At 38.2% G+C, this 21,203-nt stretch overlaps 1 protein-coding gene across 2 annotated transcripts in view; it reads left to right on the top strand.

Annotated features, from left to right (window-relative positions):
• The first annotated feature begins 5,030 nt into the window (after positions 1-5,030).
• The window catches only part of LOC106978082 (bifunctional heparan sulfate N-deacetylase/N-sulfotransferase 3), a 180,536-nt gene continuing 164,363 nt past the window's right edge, over positions 5,031-21,203 (top strand). The window contains exons 1-2 of one of the 2 annotated variants that reach the window (XM_053217007.1): positions 5,031-5,168; positions 17,842-18,974. In XM_053217007.1, the coding sequence (XP_053072982.1) occupies positions 17,952-18,974 (1,023 nt within the window). In that variant the 5' untranslated portion in view covers positions 5,031-5,168; positions 17,842-17,951. Of the gene's footprint in view, positions 5,169-5,236; positions 5,852-17,841; positions 18,975-21,203 lie in introns of those variants that run through there. The other variant, XM_015075727.3, reaches the window with a different exon arrangement.

Here is a 21,203-nt window from a genome sequence, read left to right as displayed (position 1 = left end):
GGTCCTGCCCGAATATTAAGAGATAGCTTTGAAGACTCACATAGCATGTTCTTTAGTTTGATGACTGCTTATATTTCCCCATTAAGATGGAACAAAACATCAGTTATTTCAACAGTTTAAACCTATAGATATGAATATGTTTACACTGCCAAACAGTCATCACCCTGGGCTTGTGATTGACTCTACAAACATTACAACCAGCACAGAAGAACTTAAACTACTTGCATATAGAGAAAAAACTATTTCTAAGGACAAAGTATTTGAAATTAAACAGAATTGATAGAAAATAATGAGTAGAGGTACTTTTTGGCTACAGAATAAAAAAAATTTAATGACAGGATAAAATGATTTCCTTTATCAAGGACAGTATAAAACATTACCTATTAGACTAAGAAAATAACTTATTTCTCTTCTTTAGTGTATTTTAAATGATCACTGTTGTGCAAGACTCTACCTGGGGCAGTGAAAAACACAAAATGAAATAGTGAGGGAGGCAGCCCTCAAGGAGGTAAGAGTGTAGCTGCCATTTGCCTGTTTCTAAACCTTGCTACTTCTTCTTAAAAAATTTTTTTTGATAGTTTACCTAAATGAATGTATGGAGAACCAATTAAAATATTGACTTTATTATATATTTATTATGAGTAACATAAAAACAGGTAGTTTTGAAAACCAAATAACATATACAAATAGATGCTCATTCTTACAGACCACATAAAGACAATCAGTGTTCTCAATAATGTTCCAATCCAGGGGGTCATAAAGTGTGGCCTCGGATAAGCAGCATCTGCATCACCTGGGGACTTGTTAAAAATGCAGATTCTCAGGACCCACCCACCTTGACAAAATCAGAACCTCTGAGAGTGGGGCCCAGCAACCTGTGATTTACTAGGCCCTCCAGAGGAGAATGCTGTACCACTGAAGTTTGAGAAGCAGCGCTCTAAGTTAGTCGACCAAGGTTTAAATCGCTGTTCTATAAAATGAGATCTGTATACCACTAATTCAACCTTGTATACTTTTCACAGGCAGTGTTTGCAAGGAGACTTGGAAGCAGGTAAAATTAATCGTTCTGTGGCTTCCAAGAAGCCTGATACCCCTTCCATTTCCTTTTCTCATAACCAATCATTTTGCTGAGATTTTTGGTTTTGATATATTTTCACTTTAGCATCTCTTGAGATAATAAATAGAGTTGGGGTACACTTCTTTGAGCTGAGTTAGCAGCTACCAGCTAGAATACACTTTCTTTTAAATCTTCATGCCTTGACTTTCCAACAGCTGAACAGTGTCACTAATTACTATAAATCCAAGCTGGATATTTTTCAAGAAAAGTGATATATTTACTAGCTATTTTATGTCAGAAATACTGATGTGCTCTTTATAAACATCTGCATTTTTAAAAACTACTTAGAATAATATATTGCTTTAATTTAGACATTGAAAAATAGAAGACGATTGCAAATTGAAATGACATTCCCAAAATTCTTTTATAATCATCACTCGCCACATAGAAGCATTTAGATGAAGGCCAAAGACCTATCAAAATATACAAATAATTTTTAACCTATTAAAAATTGTTAAATCTCTGTCACTGTGATTCAAAGCCTTATTCCAGAGTCATTAAATACAATAATTATTTCAACTTACAAAAGTGCATAATTTGTTGTTTTTCTCTTCTTTTTAATGGTTTCTATAGGTATTTAGTTTACAGACTCTTTCTTTTGCATTTGAAGCTGTGAGTCTGACAAAAATATTTCATATTGTCTCAAGGCTTCTTGGAGGTTGCTAGAAGCCTGAACTTCCATTTTTTGAGGTCCTTAGTATTTATGTAAATAGTAGTAATAGAAAAGCTAAAGGTGGTTACAAAAACTGTGGCATATCCTTAAAGTCTACACTAACACATTTGTCACATTAAAAAATACTGTATCAGCTCAGGGCAGCTGGGTGGCTCAGTTGGTTAGGCCTCTAGCTCTTGGTTTTGGCTCAGGTCATGATCTCACAGTTTGTGGTATTGAGTCCCACATTGGGCTCTGTGCTGACAGTGTGGAGCCTGCTTGGGATTCTCTCTCTCCCTCTCTCTCTGCCCCTTCCCTGCTCTCTCGCTCGCTCTCAAAATAAATAAACTTAAAAAAATTTTTTTAAATATGATATCAGCTCATTTGGAGATGATTTGAGTTGCTTCACAAATGTGAGGCTTTGGATCAGACTGCTTTCTTCACTGCTGCCTCATCCACTGTTAGAGGGTCTTTGTTGTCTATAACTAGCATTGCACTAAATTGGAAAGTCTCTCTGGAGGAAAAACTGTTCCCTGGCCTTAATGTTCCTGGGTTAGGGAAAGAAGATAGGAAGGAAAGGCTAGAGGAGGCAATGGCTGACACAGCTATCTGTTCCTTCCCTGCCTTTCTGCTGGGCAAGTGAAGAGAAAGGAAATATAGGCTGCATATCGATCTGCTACTACAGTGACCTAAATGTCATATGTGCACAGATGGGAATTTCTGAAATAGGGCTGTAAGATTTAACTATCTCATAGGAAAAGATGGCATAACCCTAAAGTATCTGTACTTGCAGATGGATGGTTGGAAGTAGCAGTCACCCATGAAGGTAGCAGTTTTCCCCAAAGCATCGACAAACTTGATTGTGCCTCCATCACATCTAGCTAAAGAAAATGCCAAAACACAAGCATAAAAATACTAAATATCTTATTCTGTAGAAGTTTTCTTGATCTTGTTTTTTTTTTTTTTTTTTTGCTTTGTTTTTGTGCAGGGAAGAAAAAAGAAGAAAGAAGTGAATGGCATTTCTGAATTTAACTACATATCTGGAAACATTCAGAATGTATGGAATCATGAGTCATATCTATTTCCTAAAATCTTATACAAGAGTATGGCCTCCTATCCCCACATCAATACATTGAAAGGCAGGGAAGCTTCCTGCTTTGCTTTTCTTTTTAAAATACTACTGTACTCCTAGGGTCACTTCATAAATGTTCAATGATTTTTTTGATAACTGAAATGATAAATATATGCTACAGATGAAATATGATATAGATAACAGAGCAAGCTTTTTTGAAAAGGAGTATCAAAAAATAAATCCACATTCTTAAAATCCCCGAAAGGCACAAAGTGGGAGCACTAATGAAAAAAATTTTTTAAATAAACCAATCTAATACATGTCATATGGCCAAAGAATTTTATCATCTTGACATTTTTGTAGGCTACTAGAACCAGTAAAGGGTTCAGTCATTTCTATAAGCTGTCTGTCATTTAGAGCAAGAAGGATATACAACCTTCCAGCTTTCTAAAATCCCAAACTCGGGGAACCTGGGTGGCTCAGTTGGTTAAGCGCCTGACTTTCGATTTCAGCTCAGGTCATGATCTCACAGTGGTAAGACAGAGTCCCAGGACCACTCCTCTCTGGGTGTGGAGTCTGCTTAAGATTTTCTCTCTCCCTCCCCTGCATGCACACGCTCGCTTGCTCTCTCTTCTTTCTCTCTCTCAAAAACAAAACCAAACAACAAAAATAAATAAATAAAATAAAATTCCACTCTGACTCTTTCAGGGCATGGGAATATCTAATCAAAGGTCCAAATGCCCTCATAAAGTTAATAAACAGCCCAAATATTTAATTTCTGTATCATTTGGGTCTCTCATTTCCAATGGACAGAAATTTCAACTCAAGCTGCCTTAAAGCAAAACTGAATATATTGATTAATATTTGAAAAGTGAAAAACAAGATAAGATCTTGTATCTGGATTCAGAGCTTATATAGCCCTATCTGTGTTTAAGTTTTCTCCAGCTTCCAGGCATTCCTCATTTAGCTTCATTTTCAAACTTCATTATGGGGGCACAAGAGGTTCCAAGCTCACATATCATTCTGCAAAGTCCAAATAGAAGGCAGTCCACTTCCTTAGGTGGGCGTGGGGGAGGGGTGGCAAAAAAAAAAAAAAAAAAAAAGTCCCTGGATGGTGCCTTTACTGTCTCTGATTGGCCTGGCTTGGTCACATACCTTTCTGTAAACTAATCCCAGCTACTAGGAAGACATAACACTTCCAATGATCAGAGCTGAGTAACAGGTCACCCAGTGGGTCAGAGTAGGTGTTTACCTGAAGCAGATGGGCTAAAGGGTGAGGCAGTGGTTGGACTCGCTCAAATAAACAGGCTAAATGTTTCCATAAAGAGGTGTGAGTAGCTGGAAAACAATCGCCACAGATAGCCACTACAAGTAACCGTTAGAAGAGCCCCACCATCCCCACTTATTAAACTCTCACATATGTTGCTATGTTTAGTGGATCAAAATGAGATTTAAAACATTCATTCGATTGAGGTTCCTAATCAAACTCTAGTTTTGAAGGAGCGTAACCTCACACCTTGTACCCAAAATTTTGCTTCAATTGTTGGTCTTCCACTTGTCTTCAGGAACTGGAACACATGGCCTTTCGGAAAGCTGGCAAACAGAGACAACTCTGGTTTACAACCTGGAAGCCAACCGCCACACGCTGCCAGGTCAGGTCACCAACAGACGCCAAGACCAGAGGGGACGATGCAAGTGCGCCCCCACCGTCCTGGAGACGCCTCAGGGATTCGCACCCACTTCCCAGGAGGCGCGACCAGTCTCATCCTTGGCAGCCTCCACCCTCTGCCACCAGGGGCCGTCGGAACGGGCCGGCAGGGGCGGGACGCCCGGGATCCGCGCGCCTGGAGTGTGGCACACGGATCCGGCGAGTCGACCCCCGGCTTGAGGCGGGCGCACCGAGGCGCCTCCAGCCCGGGGCTCCCGCCCTCGTCCCCACCCCTTCCCCGGGCGGGCGCGCGCGCGGGCCGGGAGCGGGGAGGCGGCGGGAGGGCGGCGGCGGCGCGGCCGGGCGGGTCCCGGGGACGCGGTGCGCGTCGGAGCGAGCGCACGAGTCCCCGGCGCGCCCGCCACGCTCGCCCCGCAGCCGCTCCCCTCCCCGCGCCGCCTGCGCTCCGGACCAGCCCGAGTCGCCCACCGGCGGCGTCCGCGGGGACCACCCCCGGGCGGGCGAGGGAAGGGCGGTCTGCGTCGCCCCCCTCCACCCCCCGGCCGGCTCCCGCCACCGCGAAGCCTCCGGACGCCGCCCGGACCGCGGGGCCGCCCCGGAGAGTCGCCGAGGCCGAGGACCCCGGGAAGGAGGATCCCGCGGACGGCTGCAGCCCGAGGTAATCGCCAGATGACTGAGGGGGCCGGTCCTCGCCCGGACACCCGACCCGGGCGACTTGCAATGCGGACTCCGGAGGTGGCACCCTCGAGCCGGACAAGTTTCTCGCGGTTTGAAGGGGTCCTGAAACCGTTTACTCGTTTTTATTTAATTAGCCTTTCCTCTTCTGTTTTAAATAAGTGTATTTAGACAATGAGAAAAAAAAAAAATAGCCTCCTGGATGACTGACTGTAGGTTTATAAATATAATCCCGAAAGTTTTGCATGGTGTGGTTATTTGCTTATGCATATTTATTAACCTGTTAACTCTTCAGCTAGTCAGAAAATTGACATTTAAAATATTCTTTGAGGAACATTACAAGTTTGCTGTTGCGTTCAGGCATCGTTTTATTTATCAGCTTAGTTAGCATCTGTCTTCCCGAAGTGGTACCAAAGCCTGTCCCTTGGCGACGGGTCTTGCATGTGACACTCTTGCCCTCTAGTGCCTCACCAGCTTGGTAGCAGTTTGATGGCTAATATTAATAAGATGTTACATAACACAAGAGCACTGGGCCAGAACTGGTATTGTTGCCACTTGTGAAGCCCAACAGCCTGAGCCGTTGGTAGTGGATGCTGCTTGTTCAGTTTCCTTTATATCCATTGAAACTTTCGCAAGCATTTTCAGCGCTTTCAACTCTCATTCCAGGTAAGTGCATCTGTTTATTTACACTATCCATTAACGGCTCACCCATAATATGAGGGCTTTTGGTAAGAGATAGCAACTTTGTTTTCAATTAATCTAAGAATTTCAGGATTAAACAAGCGCCTGATTTTATTCTTGTGGAAGAAATAGAGTATTTCAATTAAGTTAAATGAGACACAGAAATATCTTATCATTCTGAGGTAATTTTAAAGCTTCTCTCCCTTAAGTAAAATTGAAGTATCAAGGAGATGATCCTTTATAATTGTTAAAGATTTCCACAAACAAGTTGTAATTATTCTGCAGCAAAATTGTTAAACAGAACCCATGTCTATTGCTTGATGGACTAGAGATTTAAACTATAGAGATTTAAACTATAACTACCTGTCTAGACAGTAATGATACTCACTCTTTTCTATTTGATGCAATTCATTTTATAAATATTATTTAAAATTACATAGTTAATAAAATTAGATGCAACTGGAAAGAAATTATCAACCTATGTATTGAATATAGAAACCTTAAAAGAAAATACATGTATCTTCCATTTAATATGTCCACTCCCCCCCCCCCGCCCCAAAAGAACCCGGTTAAAATTCTTTAAGAGGTTTACTTAAGCTCATCTGCCAACTAGTTCTTCTAATATCTGGAAACTATTTAAGCTTCAAACTCATTTAAAGTTGAAATTTTATTCATATTCTTTATATACACATTGAAGTACAACATTTGTAATCTGGGAAGAGTTTTGAGGAAATCACTCCTAAGTAAACAGCTACATATTCATATTAGAGTAAAATCGAAATCAAATATTGAGATGCATATGAAACTGATCTCCAACCCACTTTTTCTTTGTGCTTAGATAATATCATATTGTCAACTACAGAACAATGCTATTCAGCGTAGAGGAGAATGATATGGAGGGCAAACTCTCAGACATCTGATATTCAGCTGAAGGGCATTTTCCCCTTTTTCTTCAACTATAGTGTCCTATTAATATTGTATTTGAGAAGGTTTCAAAATTAAATTTGAAAGAGACTCTTCTGAAAAATAGTACTGAATGTATCAAGAGGCTTGCCCTAACAGAAGCTCTTTTTTTCTTTCTTTCTCCAGTTAACCCAGTATCTACCGTCTCTCATATTTTTATTGTTTTTCTTTATGGTTCTAATAGTAAAACAGAAGTCTTCTTTCTTTGTATAAGTAAATATTGCTATTAAATTGGTCACATGAATTAATTTCTTCATAGGTTTTAGAATGAAGGATTCTTAGGTTACTAAAATGTTTTTAGATAAAACTTTTATCTCTTTCTGGAGAGATTTGTTATAGTTTAGTTCAGTTGAGTTAAGGTATACCTTCTCTTTCAGTATATTTTCTTGAGGAAAGTATTATTTCTGAAGATAACAGCAAGTTATTACAGTAATTTGTGGTGTAACTGAAAGGTTTGTTGGAAAAAAAAAATACTGTGGAAGAGATAACCAGGCACTTGAGGTTCATTTTTCTGGACCATATATATTCTACTGAAGAAGTTATCATGAGCTAGAATCTAAACATTCAGTGGTCAACTTGCTATTTCAGAATTTCAAAACCATAAAGAAATGACAAATTTTTCTTTTAATTTAGGGAATCTTAAAATGACTTCCTTGAAACCTGGTTAAGTCTTAACTGTTCTTTAGTGATTAGTGCCAACTTTTAAGCTTAAGTATGTATATGTTGAGGTATAAAATATAGTTAAAGAAAATGATATTTAAATACTTTGTGGTATATATGCACTATAAAAACAGAGAAATAGAATTGGTGATAAAAAACACTATTCTCAACTAAATGAATGTCTTGGATTTATAACTGCTTAACAGTTTAGACAACAGGAAAGAACAGTAGAAGTTCGGTCTCCTGTGCTGTGGCTGTTGAGGACGAGCATATTTACACTGACATGCCTGACCTCTGAGCACCTGTCCAGATTAGAGAATGCTGCCAGGCCACAAAAGTAACAGCTTACATTATAATGATAATTAGTTTGAAAAATGCTCAAAATTGTTTTATAATTGAATTTTTTTTCTTAGAGTACCCAATAATTGGTTGTAGAAAACCAATTGGTTTTTTTTGTTTGTTTGTTTGCTTGCTTCTTTGTTCTTAATAAAAACTATATCCTTAGGTCTGGGATGTCAAAAGGACCTTCATGTTACTCTAAACATTCTTCATCAATTTTATGTAAGTTGCATAACAAAAAAAAAATCAGGCTTCTCTATAATTAATGTGTATAACAAATTATTTCACAAAAACTCCGATAAATTACTGAGGGCTGAAAGTCTTTTTTTTTTTTTTTCAAAAAAAAATTTTTAATATTTATTTATGTCAGAGAGAGAGAGCAGGGGAGAGGCAGAGAGAGAAGGAGACACAGAATCCAAAGCAAGCTCCCGGCTCTGAGCTGTCAGCACAGAGCCTATATGGGGCTTGAACTCATGAACGACAAGATCGTGACCTGAGCCGAAGTCCAACGCTTAACCAACTGAGCCACCTAGGCACCTCCTGAGGGCTATAACTCTTGATCACCTATTGCCAAACATGAGCTTACAAATAAAATATTAAAGTCTTATACTAAAACATTTTAGCTTCTCAATGATGGGTATTCACTTTACATACACTGCGTTTTCAATTTTTTTTTCCTTAGGTTACAATGTTTCAGAATAACATGAAGCACCATATAAATTCTAGGTCTGGTTCTGCCATGAGAGATGTACAACCCCTCTTGCTAGCTCTGGGCCTTGGTCCCTTACCTGGAAAATGATGTTCTCGGAGATGCTTTTCTGTCTTCTTTGTTGTCCAACACTGTGAAAATTGTTCTGAAAGATAGGACAAACAGACGTGAAAAAAATTAAAGAATAATACAAAACTTGTTGATTAGTACTGTTGTCTAGATATTTAGTAATAGATATGAAACTTTTAAAAATAACAGTTAACACTGCTAGAATGGTTACTTTGTACCAGGTACTGTTCTAAGCACTGACATACTAATTTTTAGCTCATGTAATCTTCACAAAGATTATTTGAGGTAGAAGCTCTAATTATTTCCATGTCATAAATGAGGAACTCCAGACACTGAGAGGTTACCTTTCTAAGATCATATGGTAAATGGTAAAAATGGGATTCAGTTTGCATCTGGCTCCAATGCACATGCTCTTAATCACTATATTATCTCTATGTTTTCAAGTATTTGTGCTTGATATGCCTCTTGATATAACAGAGGCAATTCACATACCACTTCAAATCATTTCTACCACTTCTACCCTTACGTACTCCTACATATGAAATGATCATTTATTCCTTCAAGAGATACTTACTTGGCACCTATTATTGTGTCATGCTTAAACCAGTGCCCAAGACCATTACAGGTGGTGCCTTCCCCAATGGAGTATAGATGGTCCAGTTTAGGTGATTTCTTTCTTCTCCCGTGATACACCAATTGGATTGAGTGTCACTTGTTCTAAAAGATGCCTAGGGTAACAATGGAAGAATTTATCTGACTTCTTTATTGATGCCTCCATAGGATAGAGAGTAACAGAACCAGGACCTCAGATTTCCTAGGTCTCCCTATTATATTTCTTCATTGCTCCTCTCTGCTCTCTTTGCATTATCTTCTCTGCAGATTGGCTGCCTTTGCTTCTCCAGTTCATATAACCCACCCTAAAACATAGCCAAAAGCTCATCTGTAACTTTACATCTTATGATGCAGGCAAACAAGGAGAGACTTGGTTAATACTCTTGTTCCCATGACTCTGAAGAAGAATAAAAATGACAAAGGTTGTATTAGATCCTGAAAGCTGCATCGGCAGTAGTCATCATGCCCTGCAATTAGGCAGGAATACATTGCTGCATACATTGTAGCTCAATTTAAGGGGATTTGAGAGACATTTTCTCCTTTAAGTCCTACAGACAGAACAAAGGGCAAGCAGTAGTGGGGAAGTTTTCTTGTGTTACCTCACTGGATGGCACAGCACTGAGAGAGGGGAACAAAAGTATTCTTTCCTTCATAATTTCCAAATATAGAGAAGGAGGGAAAATGGCAACAGAACAGCACTTTTCCATTTAACGTATCAAACAAAACTAATGCCCCCAAGTGCAGCTATTTGCCTATCCATCCTAAAGTGAAACCACTTTAGGTTTCTGGAGACAGAGTGTATTCTTGGTCGTACTCCATGCAAATCAGCATCTGCCTTGCCTACCACAGCGGGGTTCAATTAACATGACACAATTTCACACATTTTTTTTCCCAGAGAAGAGCATGTTCTTTGTCAATTTTTAATACTACTAAATTACTTTTAGCAAATTCGTAATGTGTTTGAGGCCTCCCAATGCATTTTTCAACACCATAAAATACAGTTAATTTTGTGAAAAGAGAATGTTGTCAAGATCTTTTAAATATCTTTCATTTATGTTAGAACCTGAAGTTCTTCAGTTATTAATACTCATTTTCCAGATGGCAATCTTTTTCTCACATTTCTTGTACTGCCAACTTCAACGTGATTCTATTTCATTTAGAAATTGATTTTTACTTTGGGATGATGGTGGGTGTTAGTGGAAGAGAAAGGATAGGTTACAGAGTGACAAGTAGGCATGTCACTGTGCAGATATTGTAATATTTTGCAAAATGCATGTGTGCATAGATTCAGTTCTTCAGTATGTATATGGAATTGCTTATAATTCCATAAAATAATTTCTCCCTCTGCCTTTTGTTAATGGTATATAATTAAAGAATGCCTAAAGTTCCCTTGGTGGAAAACAGGTGTTTTCCTTTTTAAAAACAGATGCATTGCAAAACAACCCCAGACATGCTGAATTCTGAAAAAAATATCAGAATGGGAAAAATAGATATTTGAGTAATATCCAATGAAAGGTGTATTCTGGATGTGACTGATTTATAGCTGTGGACAAAGTGGCTGCTGCCATTCACAGTGTTTATATTATCACCTGACTGAGGCCAATGTGATTGATGGAGCTACCCATTCATGGAAGATGGTTGGACTTACTGACTACTCTAGTTTGTGCATGCAGCTACTATTTGTAAAATTTAGTGCAGGCTCTTTTCTCACTCATTTAACAATTCAGTGGGATGTTCTTACTTCAGTCACTGTATTGATATCAAGAATATAGAGGTGATCAGGACAGGTGCTTACAGATGCTTCTAACCTATGGAGAAATGCACACAGTCGCACATGACTAATTATAAGTATTGGATGTGCTGCAGAGGTAAACTAGATGGTGATGTGACAGGGTGTAAAGGGGAGACACAACAGATCTGGGGAATTAAGGAGGCTTTTGTGAGGCAGGAATATTTATGCTTAGAGCTGTGGGCTCTAGAGGATGGAGCCAGATGAGGAAATGGGAGAAAACTAGACAAAGAGAACAGCATGTGAGAAGACGCTGAGTCAGAAAAGAGGCTGTCTCTTCCAATTTACCTGGAACTTGGAGGGGAGCACACCCTTGAATCAGACCTGAGATGTAAGAGTTGGAAGCATTCCTCACAGTGTCTTGTGGGGAATGTATAGAAATTTGCATTTTAATCAGTAAGTGAAATAGGCAGCCATGGATACATTTTCTGCTAGGAAGAATCAGTTAGATTTGTGCTTTGATGCTGGGCTGAGAAAAGTATAAAAGGAGCCAAGAGTGTTTATGATGAGGCTAGCTGTTGTGGTAGTTCAAGTGAGAAGAACATCGCCTCAGAAAGGAGAGAAGTGTACTGAAGAGGTGAGGTGAGTTTTGGGAAATGGAAATGAGAGGACTTGGGTTTATTTAGATGAGCCGAGGTGAGAGAAAAGAAGGTGCCAAGGATAAGGCACTACATGGTTGCAGGGAGATGAAGACAATTTTAGACAGTAGATCATAATTCAATTTTAGATAAGTTGAGTTTTCTTGTGACACAATTCCAGTAGAGCTAAACAGTGGTTGCCATATAATGAGAAAGAATAGAGTTACTGTGAGTTGTTGTTATATCAAGTTGATAGTTCAATTTGCAATCCTAAAGCTCAGAGGAAGCAGGGTGGACTTAAAAATAAACATTTGGAACTTATTGGAGCATGGATAGCAGTGAAAGCCGTTGAGTGCGTAAGTTCATCTGGGGTAATGGAGAGGAATGAGAAGCCCAAGGATGAACATGATGCTGGGTTATGCCTCTGACTGAGTCTCTTCCTCTGTTCTGAGACCCATCTAACTTTAGCTTCCTACATCAAAGGTGGACTTCCTGTATCTCCCACAACTCTGCTTACACTGGAATGCTTGTAGCTGTCCCTTTAAAATCCTTAGTGAATTCTAATTGGCCATCTTCAGATATTTCACATTTCCTATGTTATTTATGTCATCATCATCATCAATATCATCATCATCATCATTAACATCATCATCATCACAGGTAACATGTAATATATGCATTCTATGTGTCTGACAGTTTTCTAAGAGCTTTCTGTAGTTTATCTCATAATTCTCATTAGAACTCTATTAATAGGTACCTCAAGTACCCCCATTTTCATATGCAGAAACTGCAGCATCTCAAGATAATACTACCCAGTATCCATTTGCTACATGTTCCCAAACTTGCATGCTGTAGTTGCTTTCCCAGGTGTATGGCATCTTCAATGCAGACTGTCAAGTTCCAATTTCAGTTCAACCTCTATGAGTGGTGGCATCTTGGACAGGTTACTTAACTTTTAAAGGGCCCAACACCATGCTGGCATGTAGTAAGTGTTCACTAGTTTGGCTGTGTTGTTGTTACTAATTCTACCTTCCTATATGATGTGATTTCCTTTGGTGATTTCCTTTCCTCATAGGAAATCCTGATGAAGTGGTGATGTTTATAGCCAGTCCAACCTTTCAGCTTTCCTGTATCTGCTCTATTCCACAATGCCTGCCTAAGTGGTTTGTTGATTTTCTAAATTTAATTTACACTTCCTTGGTCATTCAGCATATTCCCCATCATAGGTTGAATAGGCATCCCAAAGCAACCAATGGTCAGCTCTGTACTTGTAAAGACAGTTGTGTCCATGGAAACTCTCTGACATGCAAGCTGGTGTGTCTGTTCTTTAGTCATTCAGGGAACTCTTTCAGACCATGCAAGTCTGTAATTTCCAGTGTATTTTTGTGAGAACACTTAAAGAATACAATCATCACTATACTGAAGCACGTCTTGCTCTTTTTTGGCATTTAGAAATGTTGTTTATCCTGTTTCTTGTTTGAAAGATTACTGGGAATGACACAAACCCTATACCCTTGGAAAGAGAGACATTAAGCAAACAATGTTGCTAATAATATTTAGTAAGAGTTGTGATAAAGGCCTCAAACAAAAAGTAATTGTAATTAGATTACATAATCTGGGTATCTGGTCTAAAGGAGGAAGGGTAGAGTTGGTCAGGAAAGGCTTTCCTCAGGAATTGAGTTTGTGTAGCATATCCAGATGTGCCTATGACCCATTAATTTCAAATGTTTCCTTGTCTTTTTTGTCAACATCCAGCTATTTTATAGAACATTGTGATTTTGCTCTCTCTCCCTGTGCATCATTCAGTCACCTGTCTGAACCTTAGTTGCACATCATTAGCTCATGCCAATTTCCACCCTTCGCTTTTGTGTTTCTATTACTGGCACTTTTATTCTTCTATTCCCCAAGCCTCCCTACTCCCCCAACCATAATTTATCAATAATCCTTTCTTTTTTTTTCTCCCATGTCTTTTCATTTTCATTCCCCCTGATAACCTCCTTAGTCTGGACATTCACCACTCTCCACCTGGATTGCACACCAGCCCCTTAGCTGGGGGTCTCGACTCCATCCCCTTCTTCACTCTATAATATAGCATATACTCTCTCTGTTCATGTGAGTGCTATCTGTCCATTCTGGATACTACTGCTACACTAATCCTCTGTAAACATGATTTTTATTGCCTCTTTTCTGTTCAGACACATCTAGTGCTATTTCTAAGTTGACACTTTTGTGCTTCACAGTCCTTTCTAAGGACATTCATTAATCTACAGGACTCCTTGAATGACGTCTTATTTCTGTTTTCACCCCAACACATAGTATCTTATTATAGTCTCACTCTCAGGTAAACATTGTAGCTATTTCATTTCTTCAAACTTGTCAAGTATTTTTTAAGTTTATTTATTTTATTTATATATATGTATTTATATGTGTGTGTGTGTGTGTATTTATTAGAGAGAGAGAGAGCATGTGTGCATGCACCAGTGGGGGAGGGGCAGCGAGAGAGAGAATTCCAAGCAGGCTCTGCACTGTTAGCACAGAGTCTGACATGGGGCTTGAACCCATGAACTGTGAGATTATGATCTGAGCAGAAGGCAGACACTTAATCACTGAGGCACCCAGGTGTCCCAACCTTGCCAGGTATTTTAATAAGCTCTACACCCAATATGGAGCTTGAGCTCAGGACCCCAAGATTGAGTCCCATGCTCTGCTGATGAGCCAGCCAGGCACACCCCTCACCAGGTATTTTTCCTGACACGTTCATCCCATTCTCATATCCAGATCTTGCTCATCACGCCATGACCCCCTCAAGCACCATCACTGTTAGAAACTGCTTTCCTAAATTTCATTAATCTTTCTTGCTCTTTGCTTTGAAACTTGTAACAAACATAGTCTGTACAGCATAAATCACTACCTAGTATGTGAAACATAGTGTTGGCTGTTTTTTCACAAGTCATTTTCCCCAATGGAGACCATGCTTCTGCAGACAAGAAAAATTCTTAATACTACTTCTGTGGTGTCTCCTGCACCTAATACAGCACTAAGCCCAAAGTGAGTGTTCAACAAATTCCCGATGACTGATTGCAGAATAACCAATTGATCGGTATCTTTGGGTGGGTTCAGATTTAATATCTACCATAGTGGCTTTTTTTATCCTATGTTAGGATGGTATGATTATATTTTCTTAGTATTAAGTACAAAAGACATTAAATCCAGCTAATGTATAGATAATTATAATCATATTAATAATAATGTGTAACTTTAAATATAAATTATGACATTAGAATAAAGTAGAAGTGTCAAATTAACTTCTAAGGTTAATATGCCATTGTATTCAACTGATTCTACAAATAGTCATTGGGTGCTTACCCTGTGCCTGGCACTAGGGGCTCAATGATAGACAAAAGACGCCTTATCTCCACTCTCTTAGGGTCTACAGTTAGACAAGGGAGACTGAGTTTAAACAACATTTTAATTACAATAGTTGTCAAGAATTGCAAAGAAGATATCATTTCTACAATGGCCATGTGTAACTGCTGGTCTTACCAAGTTTGGAGGGTCAGCTCCATCTGAGAAGATTTCACAGGGGAACTGTGTGGAGGGGCTTAGTTTTCCACATGTACCTGTCTTCCCCACCTGGCGATGCCCCACAAGTGAAGGGCTCAGGAGAAGCTGCTACAGCATCATCCCATGCAAAAGGAGTGACAGCAACATTGCAGCCCATTCTGAGATTTTCATAGCTAACAGACATACAGAGAATGGGAAGTAGTTGTTGGTGGATGAGGTTGCAGCAGGAACAGTAACTTTTAAGAGTCTATACTAGAGACCAAATTCGGCCACAGCAAAATGAGATACGCTGTCAAAAAGGTTTAGATGAAACTTAGAGAACCTTAATGTATCCATTTAAATATCTTAGACCAAATCCTACCCTCAGAGCCATACACTGGAATACCGTTGGCTTCAGGAGGAAACCTGAAGAGGTTAATGGAAAAGAGATGTCTTTCAGTATTTCCTATTTGCTAATGGAGAAGGTAGCTTTGATAGGTTCCTCATACCCATCCTACATACTGAGAGCAAATACTCCTCACCACTTTGCCTCATCACAGATGAGATTAGTATGAGTTACATGCCTTCACTTCTGACAATAAGAACAAACTAGGAAACACTGCTATCTGAAATGCAAAATGTGGTAATACATTTTGTATCTATTCAAAAACACTCCACAGCTAAGATTGAAATGGAGGCATAGAAAGATGTGAGATTTTGTATACTGCTGTTATACTCCAGAATATTATATTATTTATAAGTATGTACATAGCTTTTAAAGTGCAATTACTTTTCAAAATGAAATAACTACAATTACAATGGAAACTCTCAGTGGTCCTGGTAATTTTGATCTGCTTAAATTATACCTACATCTACACTAGAATGTTTAAAAGAGCAGAATGTTATCCTTTACATTAGGCTTATTTTCAAGCATGCCAGATCACTTGATGGCATTTTACTTGGCAGACCCACATGTTCTGCTCCTTCTTTCTTTGCAGTGTCCCTCAGACTTGTCCCTTCCCACGTTCTTCCTGACCTATGATCACTAACAGTGGCTGGCTTATGAGAAATGAGCCTGCACTGGCTTGCCAGCCTTGACTCTGACAGTGCTCTAGGATGTCTTCCATGTATTGATTATCAGTTCATTTTCCGGAAAAATCTCACGCTTCTCATGTTATTCTCCAAATCAGGAAAGTATAAAGGTTCCATGTGGGTTTTCTCAACCATGAATTTCTGCACTATCAAATCTCTCCATAATCTGAGTTACCTATACTCTGTGAAAATTTATTTTTTAGGTATTTCATACCATTGCCTTCCACTCCTCATCAGTATTCCTTGCCCAATATGGTTCTCACTCCTGCCTCTATAAAGTTTCCTCTATCTCAGATGCCTACTTTTATTACCCTCCTCCTTCAAGGCTCTACCCAAATCCTATGTCCCCTTGATACAGACTTCCCCACTTGCCATGGTCTCTTTTCTTGTCTCATTACAGTCATTTGTCTCTAATCAGCAACCATATATTATTGTCATGCTAGTCACTTTATCTATAATTTTGGACGCTTTAAAAATTCACTATGTTGACCATTTATGTTTTAAATAGAAAGATAGTTACCCCATAAATATTTGAATGAATGACAGAGGTACCCTAAACATTTGAATGAATAATTACAATATATAATTTACAGGATAAATATCCTATTTATAAGTATCCTATTTATCCTACAAACATCCTACAGTTATACTCCAGAATGTATTATTCATAAAGATAAACATATATTATTCAAAGTACTGTTCGCTGCTAATTTCATGGGTGAATATCACAGGATCTTAGAGCCAGAATGTTCTTGGTGATCATTTATTCTAACGTTATCATTTTAGTTAGAAGGTACTGGGGCCAAAGTGACACAATTAATAAGAGGTAGAGGTGCAGTGAACCCTTTCAGCCTGCCTTATGGATAGTACCTTTCTTAATCTTTTTTTTTTTGTATTCTATGATATTTCCAGGACCATAAGACTCTAATAAACTTCTGTTCTAAGAAGCCCTCATTTTTCTTTCTTGTTATTTTTCAAAAGCTACTACATTTTTCTAAGATTAGTAAGACTTTAAAGGGATTTGAAACTATAGCATGACAAGGTATTTCATGAAGTTTTAGTTATTTTCATTGATTAAAAAAAAACACTTATATAGTACTTTTTCATGTAATTAATGAGCTCTTTTCCAAAAATCAGAATCTAATGTCTTAATTGGAGCACTTAATGAAATATGTCCAAACTTCTTTGAATTTTCAGTATATGTAGTTAAATACATATGCAGTGTGTGTGCATTACATGATGTGGCAGTGTGTGGCTCCAGTGACCTCTTTGGGGTCTTAGTTATATATTACAGAGTTTGATGCAAAGCTCGATGAATAAAGGGAAATTTCTTGTTAGCCCAGTGTATTTTCTATACAAAGGATAGAGATAGTGTGTTCAGTGGAGCCCTTTTCCTGTTTCTGTCCCTCCCATGTCCTCATCCAGATCTGGGCAAAAGAAAAAGAGGTTTTCGTGCTAACCATACACTATGGGAGAAACAAAAAGGCTTTCTTACCAACCATACACCAGTCCATCTGCCTAACAGCTTGCCATTTGTGCCAATCAGCAGGACAAAACCTTGCTCACTTAATGCTGCAGAATGAATGTATGATATCCTATTCTATTTTATTCTGCTTTTCAGACTATATTTTCTGTGAGTCCTGATCAAGTGATACAAATGCGCTGCAATGGTGACATAAACTATCGACTGAGACTGGAAAAGTAGCTGAACACCATCTTTTCTTCTTTTTTATGGTGCTTCTATTGGAACAGTCTGAGGAAAGCATATACAGCATGAGTTTTATCATGAAGCTTCACAGACACTTTCAAAGGACCGTTATTCTGCTTGCCACATTTTGTATGGTGAGCATTATTATTTCTGCATATTACCTGTACAGTGGCTACAAACAGGAAAATGAACCCTCTGAGCTAATGTCAGAAGTAGACTGTGGGGACTTCCAGCGCCCACCATACAGGCTCATGGAAGTCAAGACAATGAAGCTTTCTGATGCCCCGAAGACAGACCCCACAGTCCTGGTGTTTGTGGAGAGCCAATACTCATCACTTGGTCAAGACATAATTATGATTCTAGAATCCAGTAGATTCCAGTATCACATTGAAATTGCTCCTGGAAAGGGGGATCTCCCAGCACTTATAGAAAAAGCGAAAGGCAAATATATTCTCGTTATTTATGAGAATATATTAAAGTATATAAACATGGACTCTTGGAACCGAAGCCTGTTAGATAAATACTGTGTGGAATATGGTGTGGGTGTCATTGGATTCCACAAAACTAGTGAGAAGAGCTCACAGAGCTTTCAGTTAAAAGGTTTCCCTTTTTCCATATACGGAAATCTTGCAGTAAAAGATTGTTGTATTAATCCTCATTCTCCATTGCTTCGTGTGACCAAATCTTCCAAACTTGAAAAAGGTTCTTTACCTGGAACTGACTGGACAGTGTTCCAGATTAATCACTCAGCCTACCAACCGGTAATATTTGCCAAAGTAAAGACCCCAGAAAACCTTTCTCCTCCTATCTCTAAAGGTGCTTTTTATGCCACTGTCATACATGACTTGGGACTTCATGATGGAATTCAAAGAGTTTTTTTTGGCAACAACTTGAACTTTTGGTTGCACAAGCTCATCTTCATAGATGCTGTCTCCTTCTTGTCAGGAAACAGGCTGACACTGTCCTTGGACAGGTATATTCTTGTGGATATTGATGATATTTTTGTGGGAAAGGAGGGGACAAGAATGAACACCAATGACGTTAAGGTAAGGCTTTTTATCTCAAAGTTTCAAAGTTTAGGTTATCTCTCAGTAGGTTTACCAACTGTCTCGGATTTTCTGGGGCTATGGGATTTCCCAGGACGTGGGATTTTCATTTTATTGGAATGTCTTAGGCAAACTGGGATGAATTGTCTACCCTCAGCTATATTTGAGATATAGGGCTATTTCTCTCTGAATTAAGAAAAATGAAAGCTGTGCTAAAGGATTGAGTGTGGCAGGATCCTGAAGTGTTTTTCTATGTGTATGTAAAACTAGAGTAAAAACCAACTTGTTTACTTAACTTTCCAGAAACTATCTACCTTAGAAAACTCTTACTAAGACTTTAGTTCATTTAAATATGAAATCAAAGTGAATTTGTTTTAATGAAAATAAATACTCCCACAAATTTTCAAGAATTAAATATCTCATAAGTAGCAAGTTCAGATATTTTTGGAAGTCAAATGTGCAACTCATTTTCTCTTATATTTTTTTGAAACTGAAAATCAGCACTACTAAATATGGAGAGCTATGAATATACAAGCTTACTTATTCATATATAAACATAAGGATTTAAATTAAGTTTCAGAATTCATTGAACACTTCTGGTACATATATGAAGCCCATTATGCTTCATTTAAATGCTATTCAATTTTTTTATTGTGTAAAACTACTCCCCTTAAATAGAAAACACTTATTTGAAGATAGTTGATTGTGAATGAATTGTGTTATATAAACAATGGGTTGTTTAATGTTAATAAAATTTAAAATGAAAATAATCTACACTTATCTTACTTTCCCACTCAAAATACTATAGGTTTCTATCTTCCTTGTACTGCATAATGATTTCTCATAAAAGTAAAAGGAGAGATTTTGATACATATTTTTTAAAATTCTGTACATCTTTGACCTTCTGGTAAAATACAAAGGACTAAATCAGATGGAAAAAAAATCTTGAAAACTGCATTCTTTTCTATAGACACTATACATCTGGCAAATAATAGTACTGTTCATCACACTAGTTAAATGAGCTAAGAATACCAGAGGGACCATTAAATGTTACAAGAGTGTGTGAAAACTGAAAAGAAAAAAATCCATATTTTTAACAATATTTTAGACTCTTCTTTTTAACTCAATAAAAATGAATTAATAAAGAAGTTGTACCTAAGTTTTCATTAAGTCTTACGAAATGTGCTTTGAAAATTGTAGCTAAATTAAAACCAAGTTAGTAGTTTAAACATTATGCACTTGAAAATTACAAACGGTATATAATTCTCTTCCAATATTTTCATTTCAAAATATTATGATAAAAATGTTTTTAAAGTTTTATTTCTGAAGTATAATTCGTTAAAACTGGCAAGATATGTTCTTATGCCATTTAAACATGTGCTAGATAAATCTCTGAGTTTTATATGCAAACCTACTATATGCCTAAAGTTATACAAAATATAAAACGCCTTTAGTACTCTCAAGGTTAAGCCATTTTTAAGGGGTATAAAAAATTAAACACATTACAATTGAACACATTTAATAAGAATTCAGCATGTACAAAATATTTAATGAATTTCTCATTTATGTGGGAATATATTTTCTAACCAATCTGAAGGCTTAAAGGAAAGTATATTTAGAATTATTTGAGCTTTTAAACTACTTGTAAGTTATATCTGTGATTGAGCATCAAAACATTAATTCATTGTATGCAGTTACCCTGAGAGTCTAAACACTTTTTCTTTCTTTCTTTCTTTCTTTCTTTCTTTCTTTCTTTCTTTCTTTCTGTCTTTCTGTCTTCCTGTCTTCCTTTCTTCCTTTCTTTCTTTCATTTATTCATTCTGTAACTAGTTATTAAGCATATACTACATGTGAAGTATTTTTGATAATATGTAGGTAGAATCATAAGCCATAGCCCCATTCCTTTGGGGGGGGCGGGGCGCGCCTGGGTGGCTTAGTCGGTTAAGCATCTGACTTCAGCCAGGTCACGATCTGGCGGTCCGTGAATTCGAGCCCCGCGTCGGGCTCTGGGCTGATGGCTCGGAGCCTGGAGCCTGCTTCCGATTCTGTGTCTCCCTCTCTCTCTGCCCCTCCCCCGTTCATGCTCTGTCTCTCTCTGTCTCAAAAATAAATAAAAACGTTAAAAAAAATTTTTTTTTAAAAAAAGAAGAGAGGGTGGGGGAAGGATAGTAATAAAGTCCAGAAAGCACATAGTTGGTGATTGGGTTGACCATCTACCTGCTCAGTAAC

The sequence above is a fragment of the Acinonyx jubatus genome, chromosome B1 (assembly GCF_027475565.1).
Source record: "Acinonyx jubatus isolate Ajub_Pintada_27869175 chromosome B1, VMU_Ajub_asm_v1.0, whole genome shotgun sequence".
NCBI lineage: Eukaryota > Metazoa > Chordata > Mammalia > Carnivora > Felidae > Acinonyx > Acinonyx jubatus.
Note: the sequence above shows the minus strand (reverse complement) of the source record. Positions and strands in the feature narration are given on the sequence as shown.